At 50.0% G+C, this 23,265-nt stretch overlaps 1 protein-coding gene and 1 long non-coding RNA gene across 10 annotated transcripts; one reads left to right on the forward strand and one right to left on the reverse strand.

The window, feature by feature from the left end:
- Positions 1-695: 695 nt before the first annotated feature.
- EIF2D (eukaryotic translation initiation factor 2D) lies at positions 696-21,901 on the reverse strand. 9 transcript variants are annotated; one of them, XM_078078319.1, is made up of 15 exons: positions 21,668-21,897; positions 20,536-20,726; positions 19,362-19,445; positions 18,757-18,847; positions 15,907-16,014; positions 14,018-14,277; positions 13,391-13,508; positions 11,701-11,782; positions 8,180-8,238; positions 7,913-8,062; positions 7,450-7,539; positions 6,632-6,727; positions 5,471-5,591; positions 2,411-2,585; positions 696-898 (listed from the first exon to the last, which is right to left on the reverse strand). In XM_078078319.1, exons 1-15 carry the CDS (start codon positions 21,721-21,723, stop codon positions 828-830), a joined length of 1,752 nt encoding a protein of 583 aa, XP_077934445.1. In that variant the 5' UTR covers positions 21,724-21,897; the 3' UTR covers positions 696-827. The 9 variants fall into 9 exon arrangements, with proteins under 9 accessions (XP_077934445.1, XP_077934442.1, XP_035933100.2 ...); XM_078078316.1 differs by having other exon boundaries at positions 8,180-8,283; XM_036077207.2 differs by having other exon boundaries at positions 11,701-11,746; positions 21,668-21,896.
- A 143-nt stretch (positions 21,902-22,044) lies between these two features.
- LOC144382504 (uncharacterized) lies at positions 22,045-22,934 on the forward strand. The gene is made up of 3 exons (XR_013449506.1): positions 22,045-22,066; positions 22,330-22,406; positions 22,555-22,934. It is a non-coding gene; the product is annotated as an uncharacterized LOC144382504 (long non-coding RNA).
- The last annotated feature ends 331 nt before the right edge of the window (positions 22,935-23,265 follow it).

The raw sequence follows: 23,265 nt of genomic DNA on the forward strand, positions 1-23,265 counted from the left end.
CCCAGGAACTAAGCAGGGACCAGAGCAGTGCTTCTGAACCCTTCTGGCAGCAAGTGATCCCGCTGGGCACGTGACAAAAGCATGGGAACCTCTCTTGGGAAAAGGAGCATACAAAATCCTGCACACCATTTCAGGGAGTTCACAGACTCTCTGAAGACCAACTGAAGACCTCTTCCACGAGCCCCCAAAAGTTGGATAAGACTCTTTCCTGTAACAAAGCCACCTCACGATTTACTACGGCGGGCGGCAGCGTGCCAGCGCGGGGGAAGAATCGTGCAGGGGAATCCAGATGCTTTCATGATTTCTTCTACCTGTCCAGCCGGAATGCTGCTGCCATTCAGAGCCAAGCCTTTCTTCTTTGGCCTGGCTTGATGGCAGAGAACAGCTGAGTGCTGCTTCTGGGCGACTAACTCTTTAGAGATGTGAGGGGACTCTTTTGGGGCAAGGACGTTAATTAGCGGGTAGGAACAGATGAGCAAGAGGCTGTGGACTATTTGCTAGAGGGCTTTCAAAACACAAGGTCCTACCTGCCTGAGCTTTGGATGAGCCACCTGCCCTGAAAGCAGGAAAGGAACTAAAACCACTGAAATCACATGAATAGAAAAGCCACTCCACTACCACCTCTCCTATCGATGTAAACTGACGTATGACTTGAAAATGTAGTACAACAGTCTAGCTAAGTGGAGGAAACCAGATTTAGATTAGAATAAAAATTTATTTTGGTAAAGAATTATATTTTTTCATTTGCAAAAGCTGAAAATGCTCGTATAAATGACCAGCCCAGAGCCTGGATTTCCACTGGATCGACCACATGAAACAGGAGTCTGTTACTTCTTCTTGCCGGGTTTGGGGGCCTTTTCTAGGCCTTGGATGTGTTTTCGAGGAAGCTGATAGTCTTCTACAATCCAAAAAGCAGAAACTCCTAAGTGGGGCATGCCCTCCCCAACACCACCTATGCTTTGTGTCACAACGTCCCTCGTTGGCCCCGACCCCCATGGGCCCTGACCCACATGGCTACCTCCCACCCCCGGCCCCACTGTGCGCACATTCCCATTATCAACTTCTCTTCAGTCAACCCGCATCCCGTGACCTGCTCTTCCACACCCAGCTCGAACCCAGCTCCTCTGGGCAGTTGTCTGGGATGGGCCATTTATCCTTACACCTCATGGCTGATGTGTGTATTTTAGCAATTTTCACTCTGAGAGCCACTTTCTAGATATACTTGAGGCATTCATAATTTTCTCAGGAGAGAGAACGTGTTCATCTGCGTTCAGTCATGTGCTTGTCTATTTTCCTCTGTATTTCTTCTCAGCACCTCCTACCGGGTTCTTCACTTAAAGGGGTCAACTCCAAAAGTTTACTACAGGGTACTGCCTTAGGCCCTAAAATACATGTGCTAATCGAGCATTCACTATGTGCCAGGCCCTGAGCGTGAAAAAGGGATGAAGAAGGCAAGGTCTCTGACTTAAGTTGCTCAGTCTAGCAGGGGGTTCAGACATTAGAAAAAACTGGTCAAGGGGCAGACACTAACCAGAAAAACAAACACAAGTAGAAAGTGCCACATAGGCAATATTTTAAATGCTAATTTAAGGACAGAAAAAATGGGACATACTCTGAGACAGGCTTCCCGGGACCCCTGAGCTGGGCCGATGAGGTGGGCTGTGGGAGGGCACAGTGCGCGAGGGAACAGGGACACAAGCACCGAGTGTGCATGGGGAACAGTGAGGACAACAGTGCGGCTGAGGCCTGAGGCGGGGGTGGGGGGGTGGTGGGAGCTGCCGGAGAGAGCTCGAGGGGAACGGGAGTTGGACTGGGAGGGTCTGATTTATCGAGCACAGGGGCCTGTTCGGAAGGCACTGGAGCGGCACGAGGAGTGTTGAGAGGAGAGGGACGCAAAGCGGACTCAGGCAGAGGGGACGTGAATCAAGGACAAGCCGGAGGCTGGGTGACCCAGAGTTGGGAGAAAGAACTTAGGCTCTGGGGTCTGACAAAGCCAAGTCCGGAGCCCAGCTGCAGCGCTGAACAGCTGAGTATCCGAGGGCAAGGGACTGAGCCTCTCTGAGCCTCGGCTTCCTCAGCTGCAAAACACAAACAGTTCTGCTACATCGTTATGATGAGGAGAGATGGTGCCTGCAAAAAGCCCAGCAAAGTACCCAGCATGGCTGGGATGCTCTATAAAAGGGAAAACCAGGAAGAAAACTACTCCAGTAGTATGGTGGAGAGAGCACTGACTCTGGGGGCCAAAGCATCTGGCGCAAATATCAGCTCTGTCTCTTGCCGGCCCCTCACTACACACTGACGGCCACAGACACATACATATTTACGGCTGTGATGACTAGAGGGGCTTGAGTTGGTGGGAAGGTTTCTGGCCAAGTCAGACCCGCGCTTCTTCTCCAGAGGAGATGCTCACCAAGTAATAGCCGGCTGAGATGACGGACCTGGTTTCCCTGGATCTGGACCTGCAGGCCGTCCTTGGCCCCAGGGGCAGGGGTGACGGTCGTGCTAGCCTGGCACCGCTGCTGGAGCACGGCCGCCACCGAGTACGGGTCCAGACCGTAGGCCTCCAAGTTCCGGACCACAGTCACCTGCGGGGACAGAAGACAGGTGGTGGGGGGACCGCATGCCCTTCCCTCCACAGGGCCTGCTAGAGCCTCTGCAGCCTCTTCACCCGCCGCGTTCACCGTCCCGACAACCATGGGCCCTTTTCATCCACATCGTTTATTTTTATACTTACTGATTCTTTCCGTCCCATCCAATACCTGTGTTACATACTTAGTGGAATACTCTCTATCCCACCTGTAACATACTTTTTTAAAAAAGGCTTTTTGTTATGGAGAATTAAAAACATAAATAAAAGTAGAACTGAATACTGTGCTCCTATGTTCCCATCATTTCAACAATTATCGACTCATGACCAACCTCAATTCACCTATATCCCTGTCCCTATTGCTTTAGAGCAAATCCTCCTAAACATCAGATCATCTTATCTACAAATGCTTTAGTACTTATCTCTACAAGATAAGGGTTCTTTTATTTATTTTTTATTTATTTTTTTTGATAAGGGTTCTTTTAAACATAAAGACAAAACCATCATCATACCTAAAAATAAATGGACAATAATTCCTTAATATCAAGCATCTCATCAGGAACACAAATATTTTTCTATTATCAACTTCACAAATGACATATATGTGATTTTGAGATTAAAAAAAAAACACTGACACTTAAAAAAAAGTCACAATTCTTCCCTTTTTGAGACAAGTTCTCTTGAATTCATGACTAGAGATAGTAGAGTATGTTACCATCAGGAATGGGTTGGGAAGGGCTGCTTTCAATAAAGTCATAGGTTCCAAATAACCCAGGCTTGTCAAGGGACTCCAGCCCCAGAGAACCTCAGAATCGATAAGACATTAGAGGTCACATCTATTCCCTGATGTATGCACTCTGGACTACATCTTCCCCCAACAAGTGGTCACCCAATTGTTGCTTGCAGACCTCCAGACAAGAACTCCCTATTTTGGAAAGCACCAGTTTTAATTTGGGACAATTCTAACTGTTACCGTTAATATTAATAGTGTTTCAATAAGCTAGTACAAATGTCCCCTGCTTTTTCAAAGTTCACGGTACACCACTTCGCTCTTATGAAAAGACCTACGTTAGTACTTTTTTTTTGCTAACTGAAAGAAATCTGGAGGGTTTCACTCTTACAAAGAAAGGTGAAAAGTGAACATAGCGCTCAGCACTGGTTTTGCAGGGAGCCCTCACAGAGGCAGCGCGCACCCCGAGCGGCAGCGAGAGGGGGGCCCCCGCCAAGCTCCTGCCCCGGGGACGACACTCAGCACCTCAGCGCCCAGCCCCCAGATCTCTGAACTGTGCCTGGGAGCATCTGTGCTTTATCTCCAGTTATTCTGTGCATCCGTTAGCAAGACGTGTCCTGACGTATCAGAAAAGCCTAAGAGAGTTATTTTTTGGGGTCTGGGAATGCTCAAAATTTTTCCATATAAAGTCATGGTAATTGCTTCTTTGCTTTACCCCATTTCAGCTGACAAAAGGTTTCATAGGAATGCTCCACTTTCAGCTAGCGGGGGAAACCTGTATATACAGAAATTGCTTAGGACAGAGTCTGACACATAATTACACACCCAGGAAATAGTGGCTATTGCTAGTTATTATTGAGGTTCTCATTATTGGTTCTCATTTACTCACTGCTTAAATGCCAAGTACTATTCTAAGTGCTTCACCCATGTATTTCCTTCATTTGGCCCTCACAATGCCTTATATGGTGGGTATTATCCCCATTTTTCATATAAGAAAACTCAGGCAAAAAAACATTCACTTTCTCAAGGACAAGCAGCAAGGCAAAGGTCACATTTGAGCCCATATCTCTAATGCTAAAGCCCACTCGCATAACCCAAACACTAGAAAGTTCTTTATCTGGAACCCAAGTCTGTCTGCTTGGGATTTCCACCCAATAATCCTATTTCTGTCTTCTCAAGGCATCTCAGCATTAAGTGCACTCCTTTTCCCAAGGACAGCTTTTCACACACTTGGGCCAGATAGAATTAGCTCCTTAGGACTCTGTGTTGCCAGGCTACACACACTCACTTCCTTCAGCAATTCTTTATAAGCTGTTTTTCCCTGAGCAAGGCCCAAGAGGTAATAGAATGAGTAAGAGCTGAAAGCCCGTAACAGGTCTAGGAAAAAAATAAAAACAAAATCTTGTTTACCTTTGTAACTAGGCTCTAGCAAGTGTCCTAGCACAAAATCCTAGAGGGTAGGAGGTGAGAGGGCCAGCTCTGCCTGTTTTATACAGGGCCCAGCCCACTCACACAAACATGGCTGTTCCATAAACAATCTTTGCGGTGTTTGAGGCCAAAATCTAAAAACCTCCAAACACGGGGCACCTGGGTGGCTCAGTTAGTTAAGCATCTGCCTTTGGCTCAGGTCATAATCCCAGGGTCCTGGCATGGAGCCCCATGTCGTGCTTCATGCTCAGCAGGGAGTTTGCTTCTCCCTCTCCCTCTGCAGCTCCCCCTGCTTGTGCACTCTCTCTCTCGTTCTCTCTCTCTCTAATAAATAAAATCTTTAAAAATGAATGAATGAATGAAAAAATAAATAAATACATACATACCTCCAATCACATTAGAGAGACTAGAACTTAGCAGGGATATTAAATCACCATCTTCCGACACTGTCCTTTTTTTTTTTTTTCTTTAAAGATTTTATTTATTTATTTGAGAGAGCGTGCAGAGAGGGAGAGAGGGAGGGAGGGAGAGGGAGAGGGAGAGAGAGAGAGCACGAGCAGGGGGAGGGGCTTAGGGAGAGGGAGAAGTAGACTCCCTGCTGAGCAGGGAACCCAGCGCGGGGCTCAATCCTAGGACCCCAGGACCATGACCTGAGCCAAAGGCAGACGCTTAACCCAGCTGAGCCACCCAGGCGCCCCTCAACATTGTGTCTTTTTTAAAATTACCTTTTTATTAGACGCTCTCTGCGCTAGGGTGATGTCAATTGGGCAAATTTTGCCTTTCTTCATAACGGGCTCTTGTCCTGGAAAGGTCACTTGATAGGCAGGCTGCAATCTTTCCAAACATCTGAAACAGGAGTTCGTGAGCTACAGACTGATAAAGCCAACAGAAATCATCTCCTCATTCCCCACTGCTAGCGGCAGCTGGGTGTGAGCCAGGCTCGCGTAGGCAGCGGTTTGCCCCAGGCTGCACTGGGAATCACTGACCTCACCTAGGGGGCTGCATCCAAGGCCAATTAAATCAGAAACTCCGATTAGGCATATATGTTTTTTAAAGATCCCCGAAGTATGGCCAAAGTCAAGGCCCAGGGATTCAGGGAAGGGATTCATCAGTGACTTGAGCCCCTGGAAACTGTCCAGTGGCCTGGTCTTCTGACACTCTGCCCAGGCTGCCTTGGGGAATTGACTTCCTGTCTCAAGACTCTCACGTACCCAGCCTGGTAAAGTGCTGCTTCCCATCTGTGACGTGTTCCGACTCATCTTCTAGAGAAAGCCTTTACCACAAAGAATGTCTACCTTTCATCTAACCAGATTTTCTCTTGGTATCATATATACTGGGATTGTACAAACTTTCTATAAAGGGCCAGACAGGAAATATTCTAGGCTTTAAGGGCCACAGGGTATGTGCAACCACCCAACTCTGCCGCTGTTAGCACAAAAGCAGCCCACAGACAGTGAACAAATGCGTGTGGCTTATTTACATCAACAGGTAGCAGGCCAGATTTGGCCTGTGGGTTGTAGTTTGCAAACTCCTGATAGAAATTATTTTCAGTTTTGTTCTGTGGAAAAGAAAGAGCATAGAGTCTTTCCTTTGATGACTTTAGGACAATTTCTCCCAGCCTCTTTTTGCTTCTAAATCTTTTTGAAGTTCTTATTTTTAACTGTTCTTTTTCTTTCTCCCTTTAAGTTCTCCTATATTGTGTTGGCTCAAACCATTCCAAGGATCCTCCACATCAAAATTACCAAGCCTGTGTTTATGTAGACTAGTATCAGTTGAATTATGGAGAGAAAGTCAAAGACTGAGGCAGTGATGATTCTAAAGTCCAAAGGATAGACAATAAGGGGAGGGGATAGAAACGTTTGAGAGGGACTGCCAATCCCCACTACCTGGTCAGGAGACTGTCCCATGGAAGCTTCATGACTGTGTGCTGTTCATTTTTCTCTAAGATGCAGTCACATAGGATGGGATCCAATTTCACGAGACTAAAGGGAAAGAAGAGGCAATAAGGAAATGCCAGCCCCGCCCCTTCTGACCCAAGGGCCAGCTCAGGATTCATCTCTTCTATGTCCTTTGTAGTCATTCAGGACCACGAGAACCAATTCAGGGACCAGAGCCCATGAAGCGATGCACGCTGTGGATGGGAGGTCCGGTATGTTTTCCAAGGACAAGGGAGCAGCCAGCAGTGGAGGGGGGAGTGGGATAAATCCACACACCAGGATTCTTGGCCCAGTTCTGCTACCTAACCATGATCAGACCGCTAGTTCCCAACTTTTTGATCATGGGGATGTCTTTTGAAAGTGAAAAAGAAAAACGGTAATGGAATGCTCTTCATTTAGTAGTTACCTTTTGTGCCAACTTACTAAGAAAATAGAGGATACCAAAAAGCCATGATGACTTCAGTAAAATTTTTCTAAGCTGCACTTGATTCCTCACAAGGGCATGTGCATTTGGAAAACCAATCGTGGATGTCTATGAGCTACCATGTCCTCAGGCTACAGCCAGTGTTGACGCCACATATGGATCCGAGCACCCTGGACAAGTCTAGGTGTCCACAGCCCATGGTTTAGAAACCACTGGTCTTGATTCTTTCAAAAACGCTGTGATCTCCTACGTTCCCCTCTATCCCAGACATCCTCCACAGGTGTATCCAAGTCTGTGCTGTCAGGGATTGACCGATCTTCAGCAGGGCTCCCCAGCCACTCACTTTTTGTTGTCCGCATCGACCAGGTCGTTCTTCTTGGCATAGTTGATGATGATCGTCCGGACCTCAGCACCCTCGAGAACGCTCCCCTTCCTAGGTCAGAAGTGACAGGGGGCGGGGGGTTAGTTCGTGCTGTGCCAAGAGACAAACTGCAGATACCAAGACTCACTCTCTGCTCAGTAGGCTGCTTTCCTTGGCTTTTTGAGCTTTGTTGTCTTCCCTTTCCTGACTGAGGTGAGCAGGGCCTCGTGAAGGATGATTACAGGGAGGAAAGGGAGGCACCTGCTCTTGTTCGTTTAGTCAGAGACACTGCCCAGGGGAAGGAGGCTTGAAGCTGGATGTGGGAGAAAGGGGGACCAGGGGCGCCGCAGGTTCTGCCGGTCACAGAGGAAGGCTACTCAGCTTGAGAGGAACTACAGGCCGGAACACCAAGCAGGCAGAGGAGGGCTGCTCTCCAAAAACTCACTTGTGGCCAGACTCCTGGAAGAGCAGGGTCATGCTGGCTGGGACACAGTAGAGGGGTTTTATATCTGGAGGGTGATAGGGCTGATCCCTGCTACCCGCCTGGATAGTCTGGGAGGTCGGGGAGGGCTCGGGTATGACGAAAGATGTGATCCTGAAACCCAGCAGAAGGAAAGAAAAAACACGTTTTACACTAGCATCTGACAGTCCGCAGCCCGGGGCCCAGGTGCCCTGCGGCGGCCGCGCTCCAGCGGGCAGGCCCCGCACTCACCTCGGGTGCCTCCAGTCCACGGCCACGACGCTCTGCACCCCTCTGCTCCGCTCCTCCACCTGTATAATGTGCTCCTGCTGCATCTGCTGCAGGAACTTAGAGAGCTGGGGGAGAGAGGGCAGGGTAGGGACTCCACGGGCCCCACGCTCTGCACCCCTCTGCTCAGCTCCTGCACCTGTATAATGTGCTCCTGCTGCATCTGCTGCAGGAACTTAGAGAGCTGGGGGAGAGAGGGCGGGTAGGGACTCCACGGGCCCCACACTCTGCACCCCTCTGCTCAGCTCCTCCACCTGTATAATGTGCTCCTGCTGCATCTGCTGCAGGAACTTAGAGAGCTGGGGGAGAGAGGGCAGGGTAGGAACTCCACGGGCCCCACGCTCTGCACCCCTCTGCTCAGCTCCTCCACCTGTATAATGTGCTCCTGCTGCATCTGCTGCAGGAACTTAGAGAGCTGGGGGAGAGAGGGCGGGTAGGGACTCCACGGGCCCCACACTCTGCACCCCTCTGCTCAGCTCCTCCACCTGTATAATGTGCTCCTGCTGCATCTGCTGCAGGAACTTAGAGAGCTGGGGGAGAGAGGGCAGGGTAGGGACTCCACGGGCCCCACGCTCTGCACCCCTCTGCTCCGCTCCTGCACCTGTATAATGTGCTCCTGCTGCATCTGCTGCAGGAACTTAGAGAGCTGGGGGAGAGAGGGCAGGGTAGGGACTCCACGGGCCCCACGCTCTGCACCCCTCTGCTCCGCTCCTGCACCTGTATAATGTGCTCCTGCTGCATCTGCTGCAGGAACTTAGAGAGCTGGGGGAGAGAGGCCGGGTAGGGACTCCACGGGCCCCACGCTCTGCACCCCTCTGCTCAGCTCCTGCACCTGTATAATGTGCTCCTGCTGCATCTGCTGCAGGAACTTAGAGAGCTGGGGGAGAGAGGGCGGGTAGGGACTCCACGGGCCCCACACTCTGCACCCCTCTGCTCAGCTCCTCCACCTGTATAATGTGCTCCTGCTGCATCTGCTGCAGGAACTTAGAGAGCTGGGGGAGAGAGGGCAGGGTAGGAACTCCACGGGCCCCACGCTCTGCACCCCTCTGCTCAGCTCCTCCACCTGTATAATGTGCTCCTGCTGCATCTGCTGCAGGAACTTAGAGAGCTGGGGGAGAGAGGGCAGGGTAGGGACTCCACGGGCCCCACGCTCTGCACCCCTCTGCTCCGCTCCTGCACCTGTATAATGTGCTCCTGCTGCATCTGCTGCAGGAACTTAGAGAGCTGGGGGAGAGAGGGCAGGGTAGGGACTCCACGGGCCCCACGCTCTGCACCCCTCTGCTCAGCTCCTGCACCTGTATAATGTGCTCCTGCTGCATCTGCTGCAGGAACTTAGAGAGCTGGGGGAGAGAGGGCGGGTAGGGACTCCACGGGCCCCACACTCTGCACCCCTCTGCTCAGCTCCTCCACCTGTATAATGTGCTCCTGCTGCATCTGCTGCAGGAACTTAGAGAGCTGGGGGAGAGAGGGCAGGGTAGGGACTCCACGGGCCCCACGCTCTGCACCCCTCTGCTCAGCTCCTGCACCTGTATAATGTGCTCCTGCTGCATCTGCTGCAGGAACTTAGAGAGCTGGGGGAGAGAGGGCAGGGTAGGGACTCCACGGGCCCCACGCTCTGCACCCCTCTGCTCCGCTCCTGCACCTGTATAATGTGCTCCTGCTGCATCTGCTGCAGGAACTTAGAGAGCTGGGGGAGAGAGGCCGGGTAGGGACTCCACGGGCCCCACGCTCTGCACCCCTCTGCTCAGCTCCTCCACCTGTATAATGTGCTCCTGCTGCATCTGCTGCAGGAACTTAGAGAGCTGGGGGAGAGAGGGCAGGGTAGGAACTCCACGGGCCCCACGCTCTGCACCCCTCTGCTCAGCTCCTCCACCTGTATAATGTGCTCCTGCTGCATCTGCTGCAGGAACTTAGAGAGCTGGGGGAGAGAGGGCAGGGTAGGGACTCCACGGGCCCCACGCTCTGCACCCCTCTGCTCAGCTCCTCCACCTGTATAATGTGCTCCTGCTGCATCTGCTGCAGGAACTTAGAGAGCTGGGGGAGAGAGGGCAGGGTAGGAACTCCACGGGCCCCACGCTCTGCACCCCTCTGCTCAGCTCCTGCACCTGTATAATGTGCTCCTGCTGCATCTGCTGCAGGAACTTAGAGAGCTGGGGGAGAGAGGGCAGGGTAGGGACTCCACGGGCCCCACGCTCTGCACCCCTCTGCTCAGCTCCTGCACCTGTATAATGTGCTCCTGCTGCATCTGCTGCAGGAACTTAGAGAGCTGGGGGAGAGAGGGCGGGTAGGGACTCCACGGGCCCCACACTCTGCACCCCTCTGCTCAGCTCCTCCACCTGTATAATGTGCTCCTGCTGCATCTGCTGCAGGAACTTAGAGAGCTGGGGGAGAGAGGGCAGGGTAGGAACTCCACGGGCCCCACGCTCTGCACCCCTCTGCTCAGCTCCTCCACCTGTATAATGTGCTCCTGCTGCATCTGCTGCAGGAACTTAGAGAGCTGGGGGAGAGAGGGCAGGGTAGGGACTCCACGGGCTCCACGCTCTGCACCCCTCTGCTCCGCTCCTGCACCTGTATAATGTGCTCCTGCTGCATCTGCTGCAGGAACTTAGAGAGCTGGGGGAGAGAGGCCGGGTAGGGACTCCACGGGCCCCACGCTCTGCACCCCTCTGCTCCGCTCCTGCACCTGTATAATGTGCTCCTGCTGCATCTGCTGCAGGAACTTAGAGAGCTGGGGGAGAGAGGGCAGGGTAGGAACTCCACGGGCCCCACACTCTGCACCCCTCTGCTCAGCTCCTCCACCTGTATAATGTGCTCCTGCTGCATCTGCTGCAGGAACTTAGAGAGCTGGGGGAGAGAGGGCGGGTAGGGACTCCACGGGCCCCACGCTCTGCACCCCTCTGCTCAGCTCCTCCACCTGTATAATGTGCTCCTGCTGCATCTGCTGCAGGAACTTAGAGAGCTGGGGGAGAGAGGGCAGGGTAGGGACTCCACGGGCTCCACGCTCTGCACCCCTCTGCTCAGCTCCTGCACCTGTATAATGTGCTCCTGCTGCATCTGCTGCAGGAACTTAGAGAGCTGGGGGAGAGAGGCCGGGTAGGGACTCCATGGGCCCCACGCCCACTCTGAGCCCCCGACGGGCCGCACGCCGAGCGGGGCCGCTCCTGGGGATGGACGCCTGACAGTCCCTGCCCTCAGCAAACCGGGAACCGGGAGGCCCCGCCCTGAGGCTGACTGGTGAAGGCTTCCAGAGCTCTGGGCAGATGCAAAGGGGCGGGAGGGGGACAGGGCAGCGGGTGCTCTCCCAACTGCCTCAACCCAGGGAGGGTTTTCTTTCCCCCTCCCCTGCGCCCCCCATACCTGGAATCAAAAAGCTTAGTTCTAGCCCAAGCCCTACAGACGGGGCTTCCCCGGGGTCCGTCCAGCTCATGGCGCGTGCAAGCCTACACATCTCTCTGTGTGGGTCTGCAGACAAGGTACCTGCTTACCTTTTTGTAGCTTGATTTCTTCACGTCCAGCTGTCGTCCTTCAGGGCTGGTGGCAGACGGAAAACAAGTGAAGCTAACAAAGCTGCTGAGAGGAGGGCATTTTTCCTCAGCCTTCCTCCTCCATGTTCAGAAAGAAGCTGCTATTCCAGAGCCCTCTGCCCAGGGGCGGCAGCCGAGAGGGTACCGACTTTAGGACACCCTAGATCACTGCTGTGTAACTGCCCTTTCTGTAAACACGGAATGTTCTCTACCTGTCATCCAACACGGCAGCCACTGGCTGCATGTGGGCTGTTAAGCACTTGACGCACAACTAATGTGACCGAGGAACTAAATTCTAAATTTTATTTAATTTTAATTAGTTTAAATTTAAATAGCCACATGTGGATAGTGGCTCCTGTACTGGATAGAGCTTTAGAGTCCTCTCGAACTGGACCACCACCTGTGGCCTCCAAAGCTTCGCCTCAAGGTGAACCCTGCCAACATCAAGCTCACTGAGGCAGCTGGGCCAAGGGCAGGACCGGCACTCTATCCCGTAGGCCCTATCTGGCCACAGCCATTCATCTACTGTCTGCTGACGCACTAGAGCTGAGGAGCTGCAACAGAGACTGGTCTGCAAAGCCTACGAGATCTGGCTCTTGAGAGAAAGACTTTGTGAACCCCCACCCTACAGCTGTTAGTTTTTGGGGGGAGGTTCCCATGAAAGCCATAATCAGGCCCTCTTCTCAGAACGTAAGTCTTCTCTCAAAATGTGGCAAGCAATAGCCTTGGGATTCATAGAGAGTCCTTCTAGAACCCGCCCCAGGTTAAGAACCTCTATCCCAGAGAAGATTCTAGGATCTCTTTCCCAGTTACTTATAACCCAGCAAGGTCAGCAGAAATTACCAAGTGTCCCACCACATGCTCCAGACCCACCTTGTACAGGACGCCTTAAAGGAGCCCACATGTAAGCAGGAAGAGAATTACATCAAAACCACTTTTTAAAAAAACAGAACAAAATTCTCAAAAAGAGAAAAGTTGAGTTGTGGTATATCAATCAAGGAGCAAACCTTCTGATAGGATTTTTCCTGGCTGCTTATTAAATGTGAGGTCAGTGAATCTTGACAACAATCCTACAAGTGCTGGAAATTCGGGTTCAGAGAAGCCCGATAACAAGTTCAAATTCACCTTGCTCTAAAACCCTAGAGAACTGGCATTTGCATCCAGATGGCTGTTTCCAAAGCCCAGGTTCTATCTGCATGTATTACTGTCTCTCTTGGTGGCCTGTGTTTGGGGCCACCCCAATGGCCTCCCCCCACAATGACTCTTCCTCCTGATACAATATAATGTGGCCCACCTACTTTGCAGGGAAAGTGTAAAGGGGTTGAATGTTCCGGAAGAAGCCTCTTGACAAAAAGGCTGCCCCAGGATGCTTCCTGGACAGGATGTGCTGCCTGATTCACGCCGAGCCGGCCCAGAATTACCATAGCAGAGGCAGTGCTCAGAGAATCTTGGGAATTTTAACCTTCATTTCTTCAACAACCTTTCACTGGCTAAAATTTAAGTTTTTAAAACTCAGGACCTGATTTATTTGCCAGATCAACTCCACTCCACTGTTTCCACAGCATGTCCCTCAACCAATTCCCCCATCCTGTCCTGACACACCACCAATGCACCAGAGAAAGCCCTGCGGCCCACACCCTGCCTTCCGTACCAGCAGGAGAACATGTGGCTGCCAAGGAGCGTGCTGGTGAGTAAAGGGAGGTCAGCTTTTTTGACTTGGCACTTTAAAGCATGCAAGAAGCATCGCTGTAACAGTTCATCCATTTGCTCTGCAAGGAAAAGACAAGAACCATATTTTTCTGAAGGATACAGAATGCCTGGTGCAGTACAAGTAAACCCCACCCAGCTCCACCCCTGCCTCACCCCCTCAGCCCTGGAAGGAACCCATTCCCGGGTCCCAAAGCTCCCAGACTCTCTTGAGCAATGAGCCTTTAAAGAGGGCACACCCCAGAGGAGGGGTCCAGCCACCAGGGCCCCCCCCCCCCCCCCCCCCCGGCCAGAAGCAAATGCTTCTCTGACAGAGAAGTCAGAACCAGAAGAGACCGCGGAGGCCTCTGTAGCTGGAAGCAGTCCAAACGCCAGGGCACACTGGCATGCCGGGAAGCAGGACTTGTGGGGCAAGGACTCCCTGGTGCGACGTCAAAGGGCTGCATCACCACCCTCACCAAAGATAAGGACTTTGCCGTTCTAGAGCTTCGGCACCGCTCTGGTCAGAAGCAGAGTAGAACACGTTTCCTAAATCGAGAGGAGGTGGGTCCTTCTACTCCCAGAGCTATACCTTTTAGGCTCTTCCTGTCTGTGGGGTCTGGGTTCAGGCCCCTGACGCTGGGGTCTTCTGAGGCTTCTGACAGGGACTTCTCCCCACACATCTGCTGTCGAACCTCGCCATTCGCCTTGTCCTCTCCCTCCAGGGTCAGGCGCCTCACGTCTCCCTGCAGGGTGGGGTCTGCCTGGACAGACCCCTTCTCTTCATTGAGATCTGGGGGATCCAGGGCCAGTGGAGCCAAGGAAGGTGGAGAAGACTTGTCTCCAGATCTCCTGGAAAAACTGCACGTCAGAAACGCCGAGCGGCAGCCACAGCATTCTCTGATCCTGGTCAGGGTCAGCTGGGAGTCCGGAAAGAGTGAGAGCCACAGGCAGGGGTGTCCAGGGGAGGGCAGAGAGCCCGGGCTCTCATCTAAACCCCATTCCCAATTCTGGGCCCAGAAAAATCCCATGCCTCAGCTTCCTCATCTCTGAAATGGGGAGAGTAATTCTTGCCTCCAACCTATCCTATCCCAAAGGAATAATAATATCACTCATCCACATCTGGGGACAAAGAAAGATAAAAGAAAAAGCAGTTAAAGAGAAGCCCCCAAAAGGATTCCCCTCATGTGAATTAAAAATAAAACCATTTTGAATTCAATAACAAAAGTTTAAGGCGGCAAATGCATCCGCAGTACGAGTTTGGTGAGATCCGATCCGAGGCTCAGAGTACATGACAAAGTATAAGCACCCGGCCTGCTCCGGGACTGCAAGTCAGTTGCTTCTGTGTTCTATCAGGATGCGCTCTAACTTGCACAGTAGTGATGACACGCTTTCATGCCACAAGCCTTAGGAAGACAGGAAAAAAAGCGATGCCACATACGGAGCATGCAGCACGAGATGACGGAAACCAAACCGAGTTTTCACTAACGGTTGCAGCAAGTCTCAATAGTATTGTGAATAGTGAGGCCAGACTATGTGTTTAAGCGATTCTGATGAGGTAAGTACATAAATATTTTTAAAAGGTGGGGGCAGGGGAACTGAAGCAGCCACTGGTGGAACAATTCAGGCAACGTGACCTTGACAGCCATTGTGCAGACTGACAGAAAGCAGGGCGTCTGGAGAACATCGGTAAGCAGCCCTCAAACGTCTGCGGAGACCCCAACTGCGGTTGTACCTCCTCCAGCAGGGCGGGCTTTGGCCAAGTCTTATAAAAGGAGGAACTCCAAGGCTGGGCTAGAAATGTTAGGATGACTCTACACCAACAGGCCACAACACTTGGCCAAAAGACCAGCTACATCACTTTCAAGAAAAGCCCTATTTACTGTTTTGGTAAAACGACAAGAAAATAACCAAAGAAGAAACTAGTATGTGGTTTTAGAAAGCAATTATTACAGTGAGAAAACGTGACTTCCATAATGGGGAGGAGATCTGCAATGTGAAACCTGAACAACAGAAAAATGATCAGGTTATGACCGTGGTGCCTGAGGATCTACTCTGCTTTGATTTGGATTCAGAAGTGAGAATTTCTGAGCACTCGCTGTGAGGCAAGAAGATGCCTCAATGTGGGTGGCAGATAAGGCAGCATCTACCGAAGCTATAAAAATAAAGAATATCACAGTGCGGAGAGGCAGAGTAGACAGTCCCTAAGGTCTTCTTCTAGGCCTAGGATTCTACCGTTCACCTAGAAAATAATCAAAGTTCTCTGTAATTTCTTCCCCAAACAAGAAAAAAAAAAAGTTAAACCAACCAACCAATCCATCCATCCATTTTTTCCTCCACATTTAGTGAAGAAATGAATGTCTGGAATCAGCAACTTGCCTACAGACATGGCAGGGCCCCAAACTCTCACTTGTGAATCCAGGCCCCATGCCCTCTCCACCCACCCAGCTCTCTGTAAAACAGAAGAGACAGAGGACCCACCACAAGTGGTCCCGGTAGGTGTGCAGCATGGAGAAGCCCCTTCCCTTGAGGCTCGAAGTCAGCATCTCAGCTGTGGACATGGCAGCAACTCCGATGGCAACAGGGGCTCTGAGGAGGAGGAAGCCAGAGACGTGGGTCAGGGAAAGCTTTTCAGAAGGGCACATGTCAGGGGCATCTTTCCACTCATGTGCTAAAAGCACCACATTTGCAAATCTGAAGCAACCGCCTGTATCACAAAACGAAACTCAGTCCAGCCTCAGTTTTCTTCCGATTACCTATAAATACAACTTTCAAGAATCCCTTGACCAAACATTCCCCTTCTGTATAAATAACTCCTCTGTTGACGTTATCACTGTTTGTTTTTATTCCTATAATGAATCAAACCCAGGCAGGACTTGCAAGGATATTTAAAGTTCCCTTTAATTTCAAAACTATAAAATTACCTCCCCTACCTTAAAGGCCTAGCCATCCTATACAGAGCTTCAAAAGGAAGGACAATTGTATGCCATAAATGAGGCTGTGGGATACCTCAGGGAAGAGAGAAGAGATAAACAGTGGCACTAACTCGAGAGGTTCCTTCTGAGTTGGCTCTTTATAACAGGCCTCGCTCTGTGTAACGAGCAATCTAAGAACTGGGTGTGTCCAGAAGATCGAAAACAATCACATTTACAGTAACTACAAAAACTTCCAAAGCCCAAATGAGAAACCGCCTCTGGCCCAGTGTTACTCAAGCATTGCCCACACACTGCCCATAAGGACGGGTGACCAACTGGATAACAGTGGGGGGACATACAAGCCTGGCAGGGTCACCTGGGCACAAGGGAGATGATTCAAGGGCAGAGTTCCCAACCTGAACTTAAGAAAGATGTTTGCTAACCTGGTGTCCCCACTGACTGTCCCCAGAGGTCAACTCCTGCCACGGAAACTTTGAATCTGGTTTCTTTCTCAGTTCCTAAAAGAGGGGTCTTTTCCTTCCACCTCTGGAGGAGTCAATGGCTCAGAAACTTAGGTCTCGAACAATAGTTTGTATTATTAATAAACCTCCTTGTACCTTTATTCTCGGCCACAAACCACTCTCAAGCTTCATCCCCCAACACAGTCTAAAGGCCAAACCAAGCAGGCCAAATATACATTTCTGTAGTTTTCTCCTGTTCTGGATAGAATAACAGGAAAGCAGTGACACCACCAACCTTTTCAACTGCAAGTTGTGCCAGTTCAACACGGAAGGAAACATTTCTAGGTACTTGGTTCCAAAAGGTTCAAGGAAAACAGGAGAACATGAGTAGCAACATTAAGATCTTTGAACACTGACCCCTCCCGTGCCTACAGTCTCTCTTTTCTCTCTCAAAGCAGCAATGAGCAAAATAATGAGATATCATTGCTCACCCGGGATGACACAAATGAAAATAACCCATTGTATCCAGTGTTGGTGGAGTGTAGGAAAACAGGCTCCACATACCCTGTAGGTGGGAGTGACAATGGATACAGCTTTCTTGTAGGGCAGCAGAAAAATACACCTGATCTTTAGCCTAATAGTTCTGCTTCTTAGGATCCACTCTGGAACAATAATGGCACTGGTGTCCCTAGAGGCATCAGTAAGACTGTTCGTGATGAAGACAAACTGGAGGCAACCACAAGGTCCATTAGGAGAGGACCACGTAGGAGGTCCATCACCACAGAGGAGGTAAGAAGACTCAGCATAACTGAGCTTGCTGATGTGGAAAATGGCCCCTTGATCTTAAGTGAAAAAACAATATAAAGTATAGTTCTGTTTATTTGTATTTTTAAACATACATACCCAAATCATACATTTTCATACACAAACATATACACGCACTCAATATATGTATCCGATGATACTTCTAGGAGCAAAGGGCTTTGGGGTGAGGGGGGTTTGATTTTTCAGAACTGTTTATATGATTACTTCCTAATTTATTTTTAAAAAGAAGCTGTGTGGTGATGGCTGAACAGCTCTGCAAATACACTACAAATCACTGAACTATACATTTGAGAAATAGGTGAATTTTACAGTATGAAAACCACATTTGAATAAAGCTATTAAAATAATTTGAATAAAAAGGATGATGAGGGGTGCCTGGGTGGCTCAGTCAGTTAAGCGTCTGCCTTCGGCTCAGGTCACGATCCCAGATTCCCGGGATCAAGCCGGGATCAAGCCGGGATCGAGCCCCACATAGGGCTCCCTGCTCAGCAGGGAGTCTGCTTCTCCCTCTGCCCCTCACCCAGCTCGTGCACGCTCTCTCTCTCTCTCTGAAATAAATAAATAAAATCTTTAAAAAAGAAAAAAGGATGATGATGTGGATGACGGAGAAAAAAGTGTTAAGGCCATGAAAAACAAGGAAAGACCAAGAAAATGTCACAGACAAGAGACAAGACACAACAATTAAATGCAATGTGCTGTCCTAGATCGGATCCTTGAGTGGAAAAAAGACATTTCGTGGAAGAACTGAGGGAATATGAACAAAGTCTACAATTGTATTAATAGGATTGTACCAACGTTAATTTCTTAGTTTTGATAACTGTACTATAGTTATATAAAACATTATCATTAAAGGAAGCCGGGTAAGAACTCTATACTATCTTGGCAACTCTTACATAAATGTAAAATTATTAAGAAAGAAAGAAAAACAGCAGCAAATATGCTCAGCTGAGCTATGTGGACACCCACACAGGCTCACTGCCATTCCCCCATGGCCCACTCTCTGCTTCGGGAAGAAGAACCCATTTTTCTCTTTTAATCTTTACCCATAAGCTTTGGAAGTTGTCCTTTCCCAGCCCCTTCCCCAGTGTCACCTAAGTCTTCCCCCAAAGGCCCAGCGGACAGGCACATACCTGTTCCCCACCAAGGCGATGGCACAGAGGTCCCCGTTCTGTACCCGCGGCAGACCAGCAGGGGGCACCACCAGGCCCGGCAGCATCAGATCTGCGGCAAACAAGACAAAAGCATCACAACGCACATTCTGCCTCTAAGCAATTCCAAGTTTTACTTCATCATTTATGCATTCACTCAACCAACAAACACTTATGAAGTATCAACTAGGTTATTTATAATGAAAATTAAGAAATGCAACCTAAGCATCAGACCTTTTCCCTTTGGGGGGGGCTAGTGGTCAAACTGAAGCACCAAGCTGACAGTCAGGTTCCATGATCTCTTATTCTGCTTTCCAAAATTTAGCTTATTGATTTAAAGTATAGCATATGGTTCACAAAGCATTTTCCGATTTAAGTGCAAAGTACGAAGCTTATTGAGGCCTTTCAACAGGGTCCTAGCGGCCCAGGGACCTTATGGAAGCAGCCAAGTGAGGGAGGAAACACACATGGGGGAAAAATTCATTTTCCAATTGTATGAATACAGGAAATGGGTGCATTTATTAAAGTAGTTGGCCCTTACTAAGTAGGTTTTGGCCAATAGCCAGAATATAGGAAAATCCTCTTACCTGCTCCCCCGACCAGTTTTTCGAGCACCAGAGGCCATGTTGTGAACATTGGGAGAAGGTCAGGATAGGACCACAAGGTGTATACTGCCCAAAAAGAGACACAGAAAGACTTATTGCCAAAAGGTCAATCCCCTAGGGAACTGGCAAGCCAAACACTAAGGTCACTTAAATTAAGAAATAGAAAAGAAACTCAACTCAAAGCTAGAGGGGAGGCTGTGAGGCCCAAAGAGGTTTCCTTCTTAAAGCAGGCAGATACTTAAAAAACTGGATGTCACTCGAGACTGGGAGGCCCCTATGGTTCCACCTGGATGCGGCAGCAGCAATGGGCACGGTAGATAAAAGCGGGGACAGAGACCCAACGAGGATTCCATCTGTGACCTCAGAAGCAAGTAAGCGAAGAACAGGGCGCCAGCCTGTAGGAAATGTTGAAACTTCCCCATGTTTATTATTTTTATTCCCTCTGTGTTCACAGTGATTAGCAGTAAAACCTTAGATCAAAAAGGGCCTATGTTCGTAGAGCCGCCAAGTGGAGTGGGGGCACAGGGACCCAAAGGCGACCGCGTTGCGCCGCTGCAGCCAAGCTTGGGGGAGAAGAGCCCCAAGTGACAAAGTAGGCGTCAGCAGCTACGGAAAAGAGAAAAGGACACTGAATGTCTGAGATCTGTGACAAAGAGAGAAAGCAAAGGATCCTGAGAGCCGGGCAGAGCCTCAGAAAGAATCCTGTGAGGTATCTCGATTGAAGTACATCAGTAAGACAGCTGGGTATGTAGTTTAATTAACCTAGCTTCCTTCCTATCACCGTATCTCTTCAGTTTCTTAAGAAAATCCTGCTAATGAAGTTTTAAGAATATTTTTTACATGTCCTGAAATCCCACCCTTTTCAAGACCTCTGCTCCATCCCTACTTAACCCACTATGAATTATTATTCCTTCATCTCAGAACGTCCCTTGCCAACTTATCCTCTTCTTGTGTTAGCCCTGTTATTCTCCCTCCTGTAGCAGTTTTTGATCTTGAAAGACCCAATTCTAGGGACACTGGGTCCAAAAAGATCCTTAGGGATGATATTGGGAGATTTTGCACTTCACGTTTTAAGTAAGGCAGTTTAGTGAAAGAAAGGAGAAACAGATGTTAGGCAAGGATAATAGTAATGGCCATCTCCATCCTATTGACATACCTGTTGGATATAGGTTTTTCTCCAGTTCAAATAGGATGGGGTTACCACCACACACGTACACAGTCACTGCATCCCCTCTGTGAGCATACAACTTCACAACGTTGAGCTCTTCCTTTCCAGGTACTAAGGCAGAGACCTGATCTGTTCCAAGAGTGGGGAAAGCAGTGGTCACATCAGCCCGAAGCTTTCTCCTGCAGAAAGCAAACCAATACCTGGCGTGAGTCCTGCCTGGACGGATTTTAATAAATAGGAAGGACTCCGAAGGACTTCCTATAAAATCACAAGGGCCAAGGAAAAGCTGGTTTATGATGCCCTATTCTCATACACTCTTCCAAAACATCCTATTCTCTTTCTCATCCAATGTCTCATCTATTTTCACATATTCCTGGGGCCAAGTCTTTCCGTTTTACAAAGAAAGAGGAAAACTGAGAACCAGTGAGTAACCAGGTTAGCCTGACTAGAAACCCAGCCCTACCTTCCAGACTCCATGCCTAGCCCTTGGACCCACCCCTTTCCTCACATCTGCCTGGCGAATCTGTCAGTTTATGGTTAAAAAGCTCTACGAGGGCACCAAGAGTGACTAGAGAACACTGGTTCCAAAATTCGCAACGTGGTATCAGCATCTGCAACACTGTGTAACAGACCCAGTTCTTAAAACATGGCCCTTAATTCTCTCCCACTTCACCCTCCATCTGTCTCTCCTGCCAGAAGTAACCACTACATCCTTTTTCTCCCGTAGTTGTAGTTCTCGGTGCCCCTCTGATTTTTCCTAAGGGACTCGAGGCTCTTTGGAGGGCGGGGAACCTGTAATCCTTCGTGTTTGAACCCTCAACACCTGATGTAGACCGCAGTCAGTAAGCGCTGGCTGAATTACGGTTTCCTTTAAACTAACTAGAATATCCAAAAGATAGCGGGGGAGACAAACCAGGCCTGCTCTCCATCTCCGCCCTCAAAATGAGTCGAACCCACCCCCGCTCCCCGGCTGGACATTCCCTCGGCCTCCACCCCAGGTCGGCTGAGCTAGCTCAGAGAGGCAGTGGGCCAGCCTCTGCACTGAGAAATGTCTGGGTGCCCCGGCGGGCGGAGCAGGCCCCTCCTCTCCCTCACCTGTCCGGCCCCTTCTCTCCCTCACCTGTCCGACCCCTTGATGGCCGAGTTGGACTTGACCCGAAAGGCCTTGGCAAACATGTCTGCTCGAGTGGCCTGGGGAGGGGAAGGAGAGCACAGGAGCCGGGACCGTCAGGGAAACGAGAACGCGGAGGCTTCCCGACCCGCAGCCCTGGGGGCAACCATGCTGGGGCCCCGCTGGAAAAGGGGTCCGGCTGGAAACCTGGGCCGCTCGGCTTCGCGGCTACAGGCGCTGCGGGGACCGCGGCCGCCCCCTAGTGGCAATGCCGGGAACTGAAGCAGGGCGGGCGGGGCCTGGGGAAGGCGGGGCGGATTCCCTCTCGGTCGCCCTCCCTCGGCCCGGCTCTGCGCCTGCGCGAGCTGCTGGCGTTGCAGGTGTTGCCGTAGTGGCAACCTTGACTCGGTTAGTTTCCACTCGGTCGGTGTTAGGTTGTGTTCGGTCGGTACTGTGTCAGCCTCTGTGCCATTCAGTTTAGTTCAGCTCCACAAAATTAATTGAACTCTTGTGTTTTATTAGTTTTGCAGGCCTCTCGAATTATTTGAAGGGCTTTTGTTTATGAAAGTCTTTACATTTTATTGTACGCTAGAGGTCTCAGGCTTTTCTCCTTGTTTTTAAATTTACGTGAAATGATAATAACAATAACAGAGAATCCACCCTTGTCCCAGGTTTGCCCCGCATGTTATGAGGAGAAAACTACAAATGATCGTCAAAGCTACTTACGAATATTTTTGGCCACTTTTAGGTAAATTTTTCAAAGCGTTATTGATTTTTGAGTTCAGGCTTTATTTGAAGAGGGGAGGTTGTTTCCAAAACGAAAGGAATAACCTTGCTTATAAAAAAAATATCTGTGAGGCAGATTAGGTTCAAATTATGGTTTGGCTTTTCCCTAGCAATGTGATCATGGGCCAACGGCTTATTTCTGAAACTCCTGCATTCTCTGAAAGATACGGATGTAACACCTACCTCATAGGGTTTCCATTAGAAAGGATTGAGGTAATGTATGTGATAACGTTACACAGTGCTTTGCAGATTTCCAGTAATATATTTAAAAAGTCTCCGACAGGGGTGAGAGATGGGTTTCCCTGAGAGGGGCTGCTGTGCGCACCTGGGGTTCGGGCACCTACTAAATTAAATTTTGCATATGAAAAGTTAAGGGCAGAGTGTCCATCCACCAAGAAAAAAAAATCCTAATTGTTTGATTGGATGACACAGTTACACAAAGAAAAATTCCACATTGACTGTCCAAAGATGAGGCCTTCCACAGTGTCTGCCCACCACCACTATTCTTGGAGGGGGTCCTAATCCCACCTAGCCTCCCACCCCCTGCCCCCAGTTTGGGTTCCTCCTACACTTCTGACCCACTAGACTTTTATTCTGAAGCATCCCAGCCACCAGGCCAAAGTCAGAGGAGCCCAGAGGAGGACAATGCCACAGAACCTTCTCTCTTTGGGCCCCAGCCCCAGCAACACTTCGCGGGTGTGTGTGTGTGTGTGTTGGGGGTGGGGTGATGCCAGACTGTGTTGTTGACTAGGTCGACTGCAGCACAGCTACTGAGGTTGCTGAGGAAGGTTATTCACGGGAATATTGGAAATAGATACTAA

This window comes from Halichoerus grypus, chromosome 7 (assembly GCF_964656455.1).
Source record: "Halichoerus grypus chromosome 7, mHalGry1.hap1.1, whole genome shotgun sequence".
Lineage (NCBI taxonomy): Eukaryota > Metazoa > Chordata > Mammalia > Carnivora > Phocidae > Halichoerus > Halichoerus grypus.

Coding starts and splice junctions, on each gene's coding strand:
- EIF2D (XM_078078316.1), bottom strand. CDS start 21,723: ATGTTTGCCAAGGCCTTTCGGGTCAAGTCCAACTCGGCCATCAAGGGG. Junction 8,284..11,700: donor AGAAATCAAGCTACAAAAAG/GTAAGCAGGTAC, acceptor TCTCTCCCCCAG/CTCTCTAAGTTCCTGCAGCA. Junction 899..2,410: donor TCTCAGCCGGCTATTACTTG/GTGAGCATCTCC, acceptor TTTGGATTGTAG/AAGACTATCAGCTTCCTCGA.